The sequence below is a fragment of the Eucalyptus grandis genome, chromosome 5, assembly GCF_016545825.1.
Source record: "Eucalyptus grandis isolate ANBG69807.140 chromosome 5, ASM1654582v1, whole genome shotgun sequence".
NCBI lineage: Eukaryota > Viridiplantae > Streptophyta > Magnoliopsida > Myrtales > Myrtaceae > Eucalyptus > Eucalyptus grandis.
The window spans coordinates 7,106,354-7,121,384 of record NC_052616.1 but is presented as its reverse complement, the minus strand read 5'-3'; the positions used below and the strand labels follow the sequence as shown (position 1 = coordinate 7,121,384).

Here is a 15,031-nt window from a genome sequence, read left to right as displayed (position 1 = left end):
AGCAAACCCTCGGTCCGTCTCCGCCGCCTCTCCTACTCCTCGTCGCCAGCAAGCAATTGGAAAGCGGAGAGTTTTAACGGCTAAAAAAACGGTGAAGAAGAAAGAAACCGAAGGAGACAGAAAAGCCAGCCGCAGATCCTCCTCCTCCCTTCGCATTCTCGCAACCTCCGCCGTCCGATCGCTCCCTCGTTCCTCGATCCTCTTCCTGCGGTTCGCGCTCGCCGATCGATCCCCCCTCGCCGTCGTTCGAACCGGGGTCCGGGTTCGGGTCGGGTCGGGGTTTTTGGTTTGTTTCCGGGGTTCGGATTCGAGGCATGTCGGGCCGGGATCTCGAGCGCGGCGCCGCGAAGGGCCCCCGCGGCGGGGGATACAACCAGGCGGCGGCGTACTACGCGGGCGGCGGCCGCGGCGACTCCGAGAGCCAGTGGACGTCGTGGCTGGTCCCGGTGATCGTCGTCGCCAACGTGGCGGTGTTCATCGCGGCGATGTACGTGAACAACTGCCCGAGGAACAACCTCGGATTCGAAGGCGGCTGCGTCGCCGGGTTCCTCGGCAGGTTCTCGTTCCAGCCGCTCAAGGAGAACCCGCTCTTCGGCCCTTCTTCCAGCACGTGAGTGATTCCACTGCGTTTTCTTCGTGTGATTTGATGATGCCTGTCACCTGTTGTGCAACTTCTTGCGGTTCGGCAGCTCGTATTTAGCTCGAAATTTAGGAAAATCCTCGCATTGCACTTGTTGCTTGATGAACAGCCTGTCCTCCGATGCAGTGATGTGTGCTCCGGTGTGTATTGCACTTGATTTGTGAAATTCGACAAGCTGGTCCAATGGAACTGAGAACAAGGTTATCTATTGATAATTATGGCTTCTTTTTTCTCTTCTTTTTTGATTTGTTGGTTCCGGTTTGATTAGCCATTGAGGGATCATAAGTTTGGCTAAGTCCTCTTGTGCTTGTTGAATTTGAGTTCCAGATCAGGAATTTTTTTGGTTTGAGTGTCTTGAAGCTTGCTCATATGAAAACTTGCTTGCTTCCCCTCTTTGAAGGAGATGACATCTTAATCATGGAGAATTTGGGGTTTGATCTCGGTGAACACGGTAAATTATACTATTAGATATCACTATCGTCTGTATATGTAAATAAATAAATAGATGAATGCAGATATTGGCCGACGAAAAACAGATGGATACAGCTGCATCTTGATCTGCACTGGCTTTTTGATTCCTCCAGCTTTTTTGTTTGCGTATTCTATAAGTTTAGCTTTGAGTTCTGCAAAGTTTCTCATATTGCGATTTGTCGAGGCAAAATTTCGAAGCATGCCTTATGCAAGGTGTTGTCTTTATGTTTGTCCCATATCTTGTGTTTGAGCTGGGAGGTTTTGTAATGTTGCTAGGCGTCATTTTCTAACAGCTAATTTTTAGTTTTCTCTTGCCTAAAATTGACAGGAATAAAGCAAATCAATTGGCGGGACAGTCTTGTTTTATTTGATATGACTTGTTCCTTGTTTGATCATAAATGCCTATTTGCATATATAATGTTTATGTTCTCTGTTCTTTTTATGCTCTGATATTTCACAAAGTTGGCCCCTTAAATTTTCCTAAGGTCTTTTCTTTTGGTTTCTTCCATTTACAAAATGTTCATATGGAGTTTTGTCCGGACATAAGATGTACTGGTTTTTTTTTCTTTTTTACGTCTATCATTGTGCCAAAAAAATTTCCAGGTTAACATCCAATTTTATGTTTGACCCTGTCATCTGTCAAAAAACTCTGACTTAATGCATGATTAAATATGAGAAGTTCCATTCACAAAATCTCAGATGGAGTACCGCTATTGCTTGTTGAAATTTTTTTGTACATTCAATTAGGCTTTACTGAGCTGATGGAGGACGACAAGTCCCACAGTATTTTTCGACTTTAGTTTAAATAGCTAGAAGTAATTGAGTGACATCCTGATCAGAAACTTAGCATCATAACTGTCCATCATAAACTAAGCTAACAGATATAGACATCTTTGTAATTTACTGGAGAATCTTTGTGGCGATTTGGAATCATGGTTGTTGAACTTCATGCTTTGTTTTTATATAGATTGCTGAAGATGGGAGGTTTAAAGTGGGACAATGTTGTAAATGGAAACCAAGGTTGGAGACTCATCACATGTATGTGGTTGCATGCTGGTGTCATTCATCTGCTTGCAAACATGTTGAGCTTGGTCTTCATTGGAATTCGCCTTGAACAGCAATTTGGCTTCGGTATGTCTACTGTCCGTATCACATAATAATGTCTTAAAGCTGCTTTATAGCAATGTTCTGTATAACTTCATTCCATTGCCTGTTGATTTGGGAAGTCTTCTACTAGATGAGTCTCATCCCTGTGGACTCCAATTGACATTGCTCTTCTGTGGTTACTCTTGCAGTAAAAGTTGGAGCAATCTATCTAATATCAGGATTTGGTGGTAGCGTTCTGTCCTCCCTTTTTATTCAGAACAATATCTCCGTTGGTGCCTCCGGTGCTGTCTTTGGGCTTTTGGGAGCGATGTTGTCAGAGCTTCTCACTAACTGGACCATCTATACCAATAAGGTCTGATGCCCTCCATGTCAAAATTGTTCCTTAGCCATTCCAATAACATGACTAGAGAATGGCAAAATCCGAGCGCCAAATAAGTTTTCTGAGGTTGAAATTGAAGATTTCTCGGGCAGCACTCATTAGCCTATGACTGCTAACTTTTTAAGTTCCACTGAATTGGATGAAGTAGATTATTTGACCATGGTGCTTATATTGTGCTCAAAAACTTCTTTATGTCGTGCAGGCTGCAGCTCTTTTCACATTGTTGTTCATCGTAGCCATTAATCTAGCAGTTGGGATTCTCCCTCATGTGGACAACTTTGCCCATATCGGAGGATTCTTGACGGGATTCCTCCTCGGTTTTATTTTGCTCATCCGGCCCCAGTTTGGCTGGGTAGAGCGTCGTGCCAAATCAAAGCACATGGGCTACCAATATGTCCTCTTGTTGATTGCCTTAGTCTTGTTGATAGCTGGGTAAGCTCTTTAACTTGGTCAATGGTAATGCCAATGCATGCATCGATGGTCCAAGATCTTTCTGTTGTCAATTGCACGAATTGGACATTTTGCCGTATTTTGCTAGTTTGATTTCTCTCCTTTTGTTTCTCTTTAACCCTTGACGTTGCCTAGAACGGTATCTCAAATGCTTTGCTTGCTAATGGATTTATGAGTACCTATGGACTCACAGTGAGCCGGAAAGATTTACTCGAGCTTTTCCTAAATGCTGCAGATTTGTGGTGGGGTTGATCATGCTTTTCAGAGGAGAGAACGCAAATGATCACTGCAGCTGGTGCCACTACCTCAGCTGCGTACCGACTTCGAGATGGAAGTGTACTAACTGAAAAAAAAAATTCCCGAGTGTTCTGTATCTCATATGTTCTGTGTTCAGGGTACATTTGTTTTTTTTATTTTTTTTCCGTCATAACTCGTTCTTTCATTTGTTTATTGCGTGACGTCCCTTGCAGCTTGTGTAAAAATCTGTAGCTTCAGACACCACCACGTTATTTTGTCCGTCAACTTATAGAAATACAGTATACCAATCTCGCTCCGTGTCTCTCTCTCTCTCTCTAAAACAGATTGAATGAATTGCTTTTCACTTGGATTTTGCAAGAAGGGATGGGTGAAAATAGCATTTCCACGGCGGGCGGTTGGTTTGTACGTGAATCTGTAGGAGTATACCAATATAGTTTAAGGAATGCACTCTTGTCAAGCGAAATAAAGTTCCGTAAATCCTATAAAATCGATACCTTCCTTGACAATCCTAGTTGACTCCTAATACTAGGGAGAACAAAAGTAGCAGAGTCACGGAAGTTGAAATAAGGTGCAAACTAAAACTAGAAGCTCTATAACACGGCTTCTGTTAGATATATGAAGGCCTGCCCTAATGGTGACTACTTCAATTCTAATATAGTTTGATACATTCCATTTACGAAGAGAAGACGGTTGGCCGAAGCATCAGTTAGGCAATCGATTTTAATCAGAAGAGACCGACAATAGTATGCTCCTGTACCTTCCTCTAGTATGTATACCCGTACCCATCACCTCTAACAGGCATTCCGAGCTTGTCCAAGCGACCCGACCCCGGATATGCTTTGCTTGAGAAATTGGCATGCAAGGACAGGACCTTCTGTGAGATGGACCTCGATTCGCCGAACCCGTGTATAGAGTACCTCTTCGTGGAACTAGATTTCTCAAAGTGAGGCCGCTGTTTAGGGGCGCTCATCGACCTGGCCTTGGCCTTTGAAGATTCGGTATAAGCCATGTAGTTGGGGTGGTCCGAGTAGCCGCTTAAGTAGCTTCTCGAGCCATCGCTCTTGGTGGGGGTGAATGGGCTTCTCCTAGAACTAGCGCCCCGGGAAGACGCAGAATAGAATTGGGGGCTGTTGTCGGCAGTGCAGAACGCACCTTCCTCCACATCATGAGAGAAATCCAGCGGACATAGAGATTGCACCTCACATGAAGAGGGGCTAGGAACTGTTTGGTGCGCCGTCGAGTCTTTCGAAGTGGTGTAGCTATGACTCGCTTGGTCTGAAGGCAACGAGTACCGCGACGACTGTACAAGACTTCGGCGCTTGGGCGTAAAGGAGGGCTTCCCTGGATCGATTTCTAGGATCTTATCACTTCTCTCATCATCCACATGCCCACTGTTCGCCAAAGGTCCACGTTGATCCCCCAGTCTGTCATCGACACGACGCTCTGACCAATTGCGGCCCAAGGGTGCTCTTTCTGGAAATCCAACGATCCTGCCACTTGATCTGGAACCATTCCTCTGCATTCATTGGGATTGAATTGATAAAGGCGTCAAAGATAAGCAAGCACTAAAAGAGTATTTCAGATTAATAATGGGGGTTCCGCAATTAAAGGTTCCTTCTGGACAAACCAGTCCTCAAGCTATCCTGGGATTTCAAGTAATTCATTTACCTAAGGAACATGATAAACGTAATGCAACGTAACACCAAGTCGAGGGTCGAAGCGTACCCTGAGAACCGGCGACTGATCCTGTCTGGAACTCTTGCTTCGAACCACATATTCTGATTTTTCGGGAGTAGCGGGGCCCTGTAACAATGTTGTCATGAATAGTTTAAAATGCAGCTCTCGAAGGTCCACTTGTTCTCGTACGTAAGGAATTTGTCAAAAGCTACGTGCGTAAGATCATCAACACAAGCGATGCGAGCATATAAAAAATCGCTGGTCCACAGGAGGACGCAAAAAAGAAAACGGATGAAAAGAAGGGAGAAGTGGAGGTATTACCGGGTGGTGAAAGTGAGAGGACTTGCTGCTTGATTGCGAAGATTCAGAGACCTGGGCCCTCTCCGCACGTGCCCGAGCCTGGGCACGCAACAGGGCTTGCATTTTGCGCACAGTTCGCTTCCTCTCGATATGCCCTCTCACCAGCGCTTGAATCTTGACCAATCCCTTCAGGGCACGCAGCGCTCGCCTTGCCTGCCGGACCCAAGAAGCAGCAGAAGCAAGATTCAAGGTACGATCTTTAGTAAATTACAGAGAGCCACATCTCGATTAGGAAAGAGAATTGTGAGTTTTCACAGCTACAGGCAAAGCCAAACAAATGTAGATAACAAAGGCAATAATTCGTCCAGCTAGCTTCAAAGTACACATGACCACAACAGGGGAAAGCACTGTCAAAAGACGATTTGGAACTGCAATTACGCGTGCAGTAAGTAGATAAGATTTGGTCCGTACGGATAGATTTAGTGACATGGTACTACATATTTGGGTCTAAATAATGACCACTAAAATGAGCTGAGCGCCTCGTCGGACGACATGTACGAAGGATTTGGACGAGAGAAGCAATGGGGGTTTCCAATGAGGGGCCGAAGCAGCACCGCCCCTGAGACAAAAATCAGTTTTTGACGGGACCAAAAAAAAAAAAAAAAACTTCCTAAGTACAATAATCCGTGCACAAATCGGTGTCTTACGGCAAATGGGGACAAAATAGACACGACCCCCGGCCAAAAGTGGGTCATACAGAATGGTGTCTAAGTACATGGGCCAGGGATAAAGCATACGCCAGGTGATTATTCACTCACGAGAGGTAAATTTATAGTGATTTTCCGGTTATTGTTAAACAATTAAATGGATTTGTTGACTCATGACATAACCAAACGAAAGGGATCTCATAATTTTCAATGCACTAATTTTTTTTCTCGTGCAATCATGTCATATGGATTCAACATTTGAAAGAGCAATACATGACGTGATACCGAGGAAACACAAACCAGTCAACAGTCCGATATAAACATATAAAATACGTAACACGATGGCTACTTTTCCACCATGCACGAGAACTGCATTTACTATTTTCCTAGATTAGATGGGCTTTCGAAAATGGCGCCAAGGGGGAAGCCAGAGCACACACTGACGTGCGAAAATGAAAGGGAAACAGGCGCCATAAAGAGACGAGTTTTCACCCACTCCACACCCGCACCTGCTCGAAAAGAAAAAGGGAGAGGGGGGAGAAGGAGGAAAGCCTGACATTGCATCGAGAAGACAAAGACGTTTCGCTAGCCGCCCTACAAACGGGAAAAAGAGACTGCTCGGTTTCACGAGTCCGTGACCATGAATTCCACAACACCAACAACAAAAAAGGTCTCAAAAGTAAAAACCAGCTAATCCCACTTTCATCACCAAAAAGTAGCCTAAACACACTTAAGGAAACTAGCCACCAAGACCCACCACCGCCACCTCCAAGAATCTGTGGGGTCGAGGACCGCCACCCACTCCCATATAATCCCGGAGAAAATATCAAAGCATGCCAGACCAAGTGTTGACCTAACTTCCCAAGTCTATCCGACCAGCCATCTACCTCGATTTGAAAATCGTAGTCCGCACTTTAACTCATGTTGTCAATGACACGAAAAGAAATTGCGAGAGCCATTCACCGTCCAGATTCAATTACTCAACAAGCAATTCAGCACAGAAATCGCAAAGACCAATTACCCATCTCCCACGTACAGTTGGCAACCGCACGGACCGGCGTGTAAAACCAGACCTCTCACCAAATGAATGTGGAAAGGTTAAGCAACGAGCCTCCCCCGCAACCCACCCAACCCACCCAGCAGAAGTGGACAAATTATCATAATGGGAAAACGATACAGATGAACCCCAGAAGGGGAAAAAGGGGCAGAGGACGCCACCGCAAGCGGACAAGAGCAGAGTAGATTAGAGTAGAGTGGGGAGGGAGAATGTGGTATGACCAGCGGAGAAACGCAGAGCACCTAATCCTATTCTAGGATTAAAATAGTGAAAACGCCATCTCGCCTCGGCGATGGCAAATGGACGTTGATAGGAGCTCGTTCCCAGAACGTGTAGGACGTGACAGAAATTTTGTCCAGGCCCACACGGCTTCTCCTTCTTCTTCTCCTTTATCTTAATTGCACATACACGTCATATTCCATTTCCGTCGAATCTCGGAATTGAAGAAATGGAAACAGCAGTAAAGAGTTTCGGCATTTCTGTTGCCTAGCGAGCTCTTTCCGAGTGAAACGACGGGGGAGAACAACTCGGACGAAACCAGTGGGCGAGAGAGAGAGAGGGACAAAACGACAGCGTCCTGATAACGGATAGTTCTCGCAAGGAAAGGGAGATGGAAAAAGGAACATCACGAATCGCCCAAACTGTAGATGGACGAAGGAACGCGCCTCCTTCGTGGGGAGATTCGTTCAATGCATTTGCCTCCATGAACTTTCGCTGGAATTCGATTTTTCTCATCTCGTGATGGATTCTGCGAATGGTTGATTCATAAGTTCGCCGCACGAAAGAAACGAGGGAACACGAAGGGCCTGATTTAGCTTAGAATCTGCAGAACAAGAACAGCAGCGAAGGAACACATGCACACACACACACACACACACACAAAAAAAGGCGGGAGGAATCTTCGATTTGACAGATGGAAAGACAAGTTCCTGCTGAGAAACGATTCACGGGATTGAAGCGGCCATTAGAATCAATCTCTAAGCTCGCGATTGCAGAGAAATGCAGAGCAATGGTAGCGACAGCTCATGGAGGAATCTAATTGCAGGTAGTTTTCAAGACGACGGATCGAGGAAGACGAAGACAAATGCGGACACGTGGCGTCGCCCAGATGGCCGCTCGCTCGCTCCATCTCGAAGCAGGCTAATCCCCGTAACCATCTCACCAAAATCGATACCGAAACGTCGTGCAGGATGAGAATAAACGGCATCAGATACGATCGGAGAACTCACCAGATAGCCTCGGAATGCCGACTGAATCTTGAGCGCCGCTTCCACTTCCCTGGCCGACGCGCGGCCCCCGTCGCCGTACCCCGCGGCGCTGCCGGCGCCGGCGCACCGACCACTGCTCGTCAGCCGCACCACCTCCGCCGCGGCGTGGGCGGCCACGACCGCCGCCTCCGCGGCCGCGGCGCTGGCCGCCGCGACGGCGATGGCGTGCTTGCTCGGGTCCGCGGCGAGGACCCCCGAGCGGGCGGCGGCGGGGGTGGGGCACGAGCTGCTGCAGCGCCGGTGGCGGCCGCCGCCGCCGCCGTCCCTGTCCCGGTGCGACCTGACGAAGCTCCACCGCCGCTTCTCCCGGTTGGCAGGCGGCGGCGCCGGCGGGGGGGAAGGCGAGTCGGCCTTCTTGAGGCCGAGGAGGTTGCGGAACCACTTGGAGGCTTTGCCCATGGCGGCGGCCGGCGGCGGTTCAGCTGAGCGAGGGGGAAGCGGTGTGTCGGTGGTGGTGCGTGCGGGAGTGATGGAGACTCGAGCTTTGGCTATGGAGTTGCATTTGCAGTCTTGCACTTAGAGAGAGAGAGAGAGAGAGTGGGAGTGTTGAATTTTATACGGCGGAGAGAGACAGTTGACGACGAGAGAAGAAGAAATGGTGGACGGCGGGTGGGATCGCGCGTGGAGTCGACTCGCCCCGCCAAAGCATGACGTGTAATTCTTAGCGAAAAGGGCTCGAAAGCGTGCGCTCATTTTCTCATAAAAAGAAGGCCAAAAGCAAATTTTAATTTAAATAAAGATTCGAAATTGCTAGATTAATCTAAAATAAGGGCTCCAACTTGCCGGTCCGCAAATGCTCGAGTTTTTCAGCGGTCGGAAGAAAATATCTTGTCCAAAACAAAATATGAATAACGATTAAAAGAATGGAAAAGTTAAAGAGAATATAGCCAAAAATACCAATTTCTATGAACATAGGATCCCGACCACAACATTGAAGATCTCATAGCTTCAACTAACTCCAATCATTCTCCGTCATGACATTTTTCGCTCCTGTATCAATCATTTGCTTCTCAATCGCATCTATTGATCACCGTTACAGTCGAATCTATCTTTTCACTCTTAGCCTCACTCCCACCTCTTACACTTTGCATCGCGTCTCCGATATACCTTGGATGCTTTGCTTACACCCTTCTTCGCGATCCTTAGATGTTTTGTTCTTGTCTTGATTGCTGTCATGTGGCCGCGTTCGTGATGCCGAGAGGCGACGCCTATCTGGTGGGTGCTGCCAAGGAGTGGAGCTGCACCATCAATTTGGCGAGGGGCGATGGTCGGGAGGACGATGGCACGTAAAGGCTCCGCATCGAGCGCCACCAAACCAAAACGACGGCCGAATTGCATCACGCCGCCAAAGCGTCGGCCAACCCCAGAAGGGTTCGATGACGACGCTTGGATAATGCTGGAACAGCAGCAACGCACACCCCGACCATGTTAAAAGGTAAGCAGTTCAATCACATCCCATCAAACCAAATGAGCACTGAGGTGGTTCAAGCGACTTTTTTTTTTTTTCCTAGTTTTCTTTAATCTTTATTCAGATTTTGCTCTAGACAAAAATGCCCTATTTTTTACTGTTAAAATTCAAATGCTTGTATGGCTAATTAGCTTAAACCCTTATTCGAAACTAATACGACCGTCTTACATGTTATCATTTGAAATAGTATTCACATTAAAATTTCTTTAAAAAAAATGGCCCCTCTCCAAACCTTTATTTGAATTTTTTTCCTAATTTGTATTTAAAAATAGATTAGGACTCCAACTTGATAATTACTAAGTAGAATGAAAAAGGTATTTCCAAAAGTACTAAATCCACACCCAAAAACTTCATAAGCAAATTCAGGCATAAAAACAAAATTCAAAACGCGAGATTGAAGCCAAAAAAATCTTTTCGATAAATCATCACGTGTCCGATATTTCTAAACTATTGCCAAACTCGTAGTCCTTTGTTGATCTCTATTTGTTATTATTATGTTCTTAGCTAACTAGACGTTTTGTGGTTGTGTATGGATTTATATGTAGTTATTTTTTAACCCATGTTTAATGGACTGGATTATTATATAAGTTGATTATATTAAGTAAATTAGTCATAAAGAGGTTCATAATAGTAAAATCCAAAATAATATAATTGTTAAATTGGTTCACAATTTACTTTAACCCAACTAACTCCTATAACTCTCTCTTGGTCTCACTCAATTTTATGTTCATCCACTTTGTTCTCTCACCTCGGTTTGGGAATTAGGTTAAATATTTAAATGCTTTGGTAATATGAATTGGGCCAAATTGGATATGAGCCATCATATTTACATTGAAGCAAATCATTATTGATTCAAACTAAATCCGTTCCGACTGGCACTCGTCTGATTGGTCTACCTGTGTACAAAATTGGCGTGCTGGTGGTCAATTTATCTACGATGTGTACGGCCTTTATTGATTAAGGGGTTGATTAATCATTTGGTATGAAATAGGACGGATCACGTGCAGTGAAAAAAGGGGGTTGGGATTGGATGACCCGACGACCCGGTTCCCACGGTCGGTGGCAACGGGTTAGTTGGGTGGATTAGCGACAACGTAATCGACGCATTCAATTAGTCAATTTAGAAAGTCACGATTTCAATTTAAGCCGGGTCTAATACGCTCTGCCCCGCCATTGACCTTTTCTGTTGACCGCCCTTCCATTTTTTGTTTATTTTATTTATTAATTTACATTTTCTGCTCTGTCATTTTCTTTTAAATGTCAATATAGTGCCGGCAGCAATTGAATTGTCGTCGCTAGATTATTATAATTTTTTTAATGTCGTGATAGAAAAGGGCAATTTCGAGAATTTTGTCTTCATTGACGACAACTTCGGCATGCAATAATGCATGGTAGAAAAAAAATGCTTAAAAGGACGATCATATCTAATCTTCAGATAAAACATGCGCTGCTCGATTAATTTACTTTCATTTTCAATCAAGCTTTTTGGTCTCATCTTTTATCGACTAAAGTTATTTTGATAACGACGTTGGATCGGGAGATTTTGGACGAATTTACCAATCAAAATCGACATTTACCAACTCTCTTAATTATTGTACGGACTTGTGCATATCTTGAAACAAAATCGAAAGTCGAAAGTCCGATTTGAGATATTTGCCTCGCCACTAATGTGACGTCACCGTCGACGCGGGTCGTCGACCGGAGCAATTGCAGCTCGAAAATGAAGTGGCCCGTTAGTCCAAATTGCACAATTAAGAGGGGCGGGTCACCACATCGATCCGGGACGGGATAATCCGATGGACAGCGATGGCTCACCATCCGACCGATGCGTTCCGTTGCACGGGGATTAATTTTGACCGTTCGATGTTCGTGGTTCCTCTCCACGACATTCGATCTATTGAATGCTGCATGGGCTAGCTAGGAGTCTATAGGAGCATCTTTTCATTTATTTAATTTGAATATTGCACGATGAAATAAAGACATCAGGTGTTGGAAATTTGAAATATCGAATTTCAAATGCTCGTAACCCTAAGATTTGAAAATAAAACCAAGAATTCGTCGTTGACAGCGGAATATTTTTAATTCTTTGAATGAAGATAAGGGCAATGTTCGTCAGTGGTAGGTTTTAGCGATGTATTTCGCCATATTCAAGTTGCCATAGATTGTTTTTATTATTAAATTAATTAAGTAATCCAACTCTTGCTTACCACGTTCAGTGGAATTTTGACTTAGTGGAGCCTATCTGGTTGATTTAAATTGAGGTTATCAAACAAATCTAATTATTGGGGGCTGAATTTGTAGTCTTCGACGCTTGATTGGTTATCAGACAAGCCTAATTTAATGCACCATACTTGGCTAAAAATACTTAGATCAACTAGTTTGGGAAAAGTTGTACTGATGGACCTAGACATTTTGTCCTATGTGCAATCAAATCATCCCAACGAGCCAATCGAGCCAATCGACCGACTTTCCCGATATGGCACGCTAGATATTCCGCATGACATTTTGCAATATTTCTTAATTTTTGAGCTGATATGATATTGTTTAGTGAAGAGTAATTAACAAACATAACAAAACGGTCAAAATAGATTCGAAAAACAAATTAAGGGGAGAGAGATAGCGGTTTGTTTGAAGATTATGATGGTATGCATATTTATTTTTTTACAGACGCACTACATTGGACATAATTAATTGAGAGATAGTCAAGAGGTTTTAATTGTGCTGCGCTCGAAACGCCTTGATTTAAATTACACTTTTTCTAGAAATTTAAATATCGATTGCATGTTGAACATAACATTTTATATTGTTCGCTTGAATTTTTTTTTTTTGGTAAAGGCATGATGTATTTGATTCAATGATGTCACTACCCAACACGTACTTCTTGATCGCAAACAACTTTTGTATCCGAACTCTAAAAAATAATTAACATGTGATTGGCTTGCTATTTTACATGTCTTTACCTAGTGGTGCGACACATCTAATGGACAAAATGTCTTCTCCATGAATCGTAGGGTAGTGGAATGACGAACGCGCTTTTGGTTGTATTGTAGAGGGTGTGACTCAAAAGCTCAACGCCGTAAAATAAGAAATTTCTTTAAACCGCTATAACAATTTTTGTAATTTTTCATCTGAATGCATATATTAGAAAGGAAGTATTTTACACAGGATGCAATCAAATAATAACACACCATCGCATTATGAGATCATTACCGACTAAGAATTAAACTATTGAAAGAATGCGTGGTTTAAATTAAAATGACGTAGTGTTGAAAAAAAAAATGATGCAGTATTTATTGTATTTGGTGTAAGATTAAATTGTGAAAAATATATATCCTAAAGGTAGATGAGGACTCTGAAAAAGATTTAAACTAATTTTTTTTTATATCAAGTGAAATTTTGTGAGAAAATCGTTATTTATGTTAAAAATCAAAGTTAATATATTGACACGAAATTGGACAATTGAATGTGGTAACACAGGCGTTATTCATTGTTAGGTAACTGGGCTGAAATTAGAAATTGACTTTCAACCAAAAAAAAGAAAAAAAAAAAAAGAGCAAAGATAAAGACGAAAACAGCTTCTGGGGAATCGAAATGCATGTTTCCCAATGATTATTCTATAAGGCTGTCATCTACAAGAAAGAGAAGCATAGGTGCCTATGTCATGTCATGTCCCACGACCACATAAGAAGCCACGCCTCTACGCCCTCCCACATAGATGTTAGGGTGGAGCCCATAAATATTCACGACATCATGGTGTAACAAATTCTCTTTCCAATAATAATAATAAAAAAAAAGAGTAGTTCTAAGATACTGCCATCCCCTTCCGGACCCTTCAATGGGGTTTATCAGCCTACTATGATAGGAGATGACAGTAACCTCCCTCTAGGTGGGATCCCGGCACCAAAGATGCCGTGGTCGAAGAGCCCAGTGGGGATATTATCCCGCATTTCAACCCCCACCCGTAGGAGGGGAGGTACCCTGAGAAACCCATTTAAGGTGAGACAGTCTTTAACAAATTCTCTTTCCAAAAAAAAAAAAAAAAAGAGTACTTCTAAGATACTTGTTAATTCTAATTAATAGTTATCAAAGACATAAAAATTTGTATGCCTCATTTCTATTTTGAATGCGCCTAATTAATGTCTTTGATGCACTTATTAACTAGTCCTTTCGACCAAATGTTTTCAAGATTCAATAGGGCGAATTGGGCGTTCGATTGTATACATCAATAACCCAATTTTTTCCCACGCATTTCCGAAAAGTCAAGTTTATGTGCCCGTGATCTCGAATTAAAATTTAAAAATAAAAAAAGAGGGCGAATGAGGCGAGTAAAATAATTACATGATAGACGAAGCGAGGTAAAAAATGCTCGCTCACGAGAAAGTTGGAAAAGCCTCTCTCGTGTTTTTTTCTTTACCGTACAATGGTTAAGAAAAGAACCCACCCGCCCCGGATCCGACCGGGCTACTCTAGCGGGAGACGCTAGGCTAGGCTAGGCTAGGCTAGGTTAGGTATCCGAACCGGGCAGAGCAGATGGGGACCGTCGGATTGTCAGGCTACGAGAGACGACGGGAGGATCGGACGGACGCGCTCCCGTGCCCTGTCCACCGCACCCGGCCATGTGATGGGGCCAGCGGAATCCCACGGTCGAGACAAAACCCGAACCGGGGCTGACCGCAGATCTTTCGATCGGACGGTTCCGAAGCGACGGGACGTCCGCGTCGTCGCTTTTTCCATGCCCGGACGGGGTAGAATCTACAGTGATATCTTTTCCCCAATCTTTTTTTTTTCTTTCTTCTTTTCTTTATTTTTTTCCTGGGAAAATAAATATAATTGGAGTGATGGAACGATAATATCTTCGCGAAGATATCGTTGCCAGCACCTTCTTGCCGACACGTAATTTAATTTGCAACGTTGGTTTCCGGTGGATCCCAGCGGCGATATCTATACAATTTTTTTGTGCCAAATTAATAAAAATAATGTACTCATAAATATTAGACATGAAAATAGTCTTGCGGGGAAAAAAAGAAAAGGAAAAGATAAATGTGGAACACCTGTGACGTCAAATGCTTGGCTTCGACATTGTGTTAGGAAGTCGAAATCAAAACCCGAAACTTATCGATTGAGGAAGAAGAGCATGTAAATTTTATCTATAGATAAACTTGCTATAATGGGTTTATGGCCAATTTCTTAAACAATATTCGATAGATTAAGTTATTATATGAATTAGTCATATTTAACAAATAGTTATA

At 43.7% G+C, this 15,031-nt stretch overlaps 2 protein-coding genes across 2 annotated transcripts; one reads left to right on the top strand and one right to left on the bottom strand.

Moving 5' to 3' along the window:
* On the top strand, window positions 1-3,606 carry LOC104443776 (RHOMBOID-like protein 2). Its single transcript, XM_010057302.3, has 5 exons — window positions 1-610; window positions 2,079-2,242; window positions 2,407-2,570; window positions 2,800-3,029; window positions 3,283-3,606. The coding sequence occupies exons 1-5, from the start codon at window positions 315-317 to the stop codon at window positions 3,392-3,394; spliced, it is 966 nt and encodes a 321-aa protein (XP_010055604.1). The 5' UTR covers window positions 1-314; the 3' UTR covers window positions 3,395-3,606.
* Window positions 3,607-3,755: 149 nt separating this feature from the next.
* Window positions 3,756-8,866, bottom strand: LOC104443775 (protein IQ-DOMAIN 14). Its single transcript, XM_010057301.3, has 4 exons — window positions 8,276-8,866; window positions 5,304-5,495; window positions 5,031-5,108; window positions 3,756-4,821 (listed from the first exon to the last, which is right to left on the bottom strand). Exons 1-4 carry the CDS (start codon window positions 8,711-8,713, stop codon window positions 4,069-4,071), a joined length of 1,461 nt encoding a protein of 486 aa, XP_010055603.2. The 5' UTR covers window positions 8,714-8,866; the 3' UTR covers window positions 3,756-4,068.
* Window positions 8,867-15,031: the final 6,165 nt, after the last annotated feature.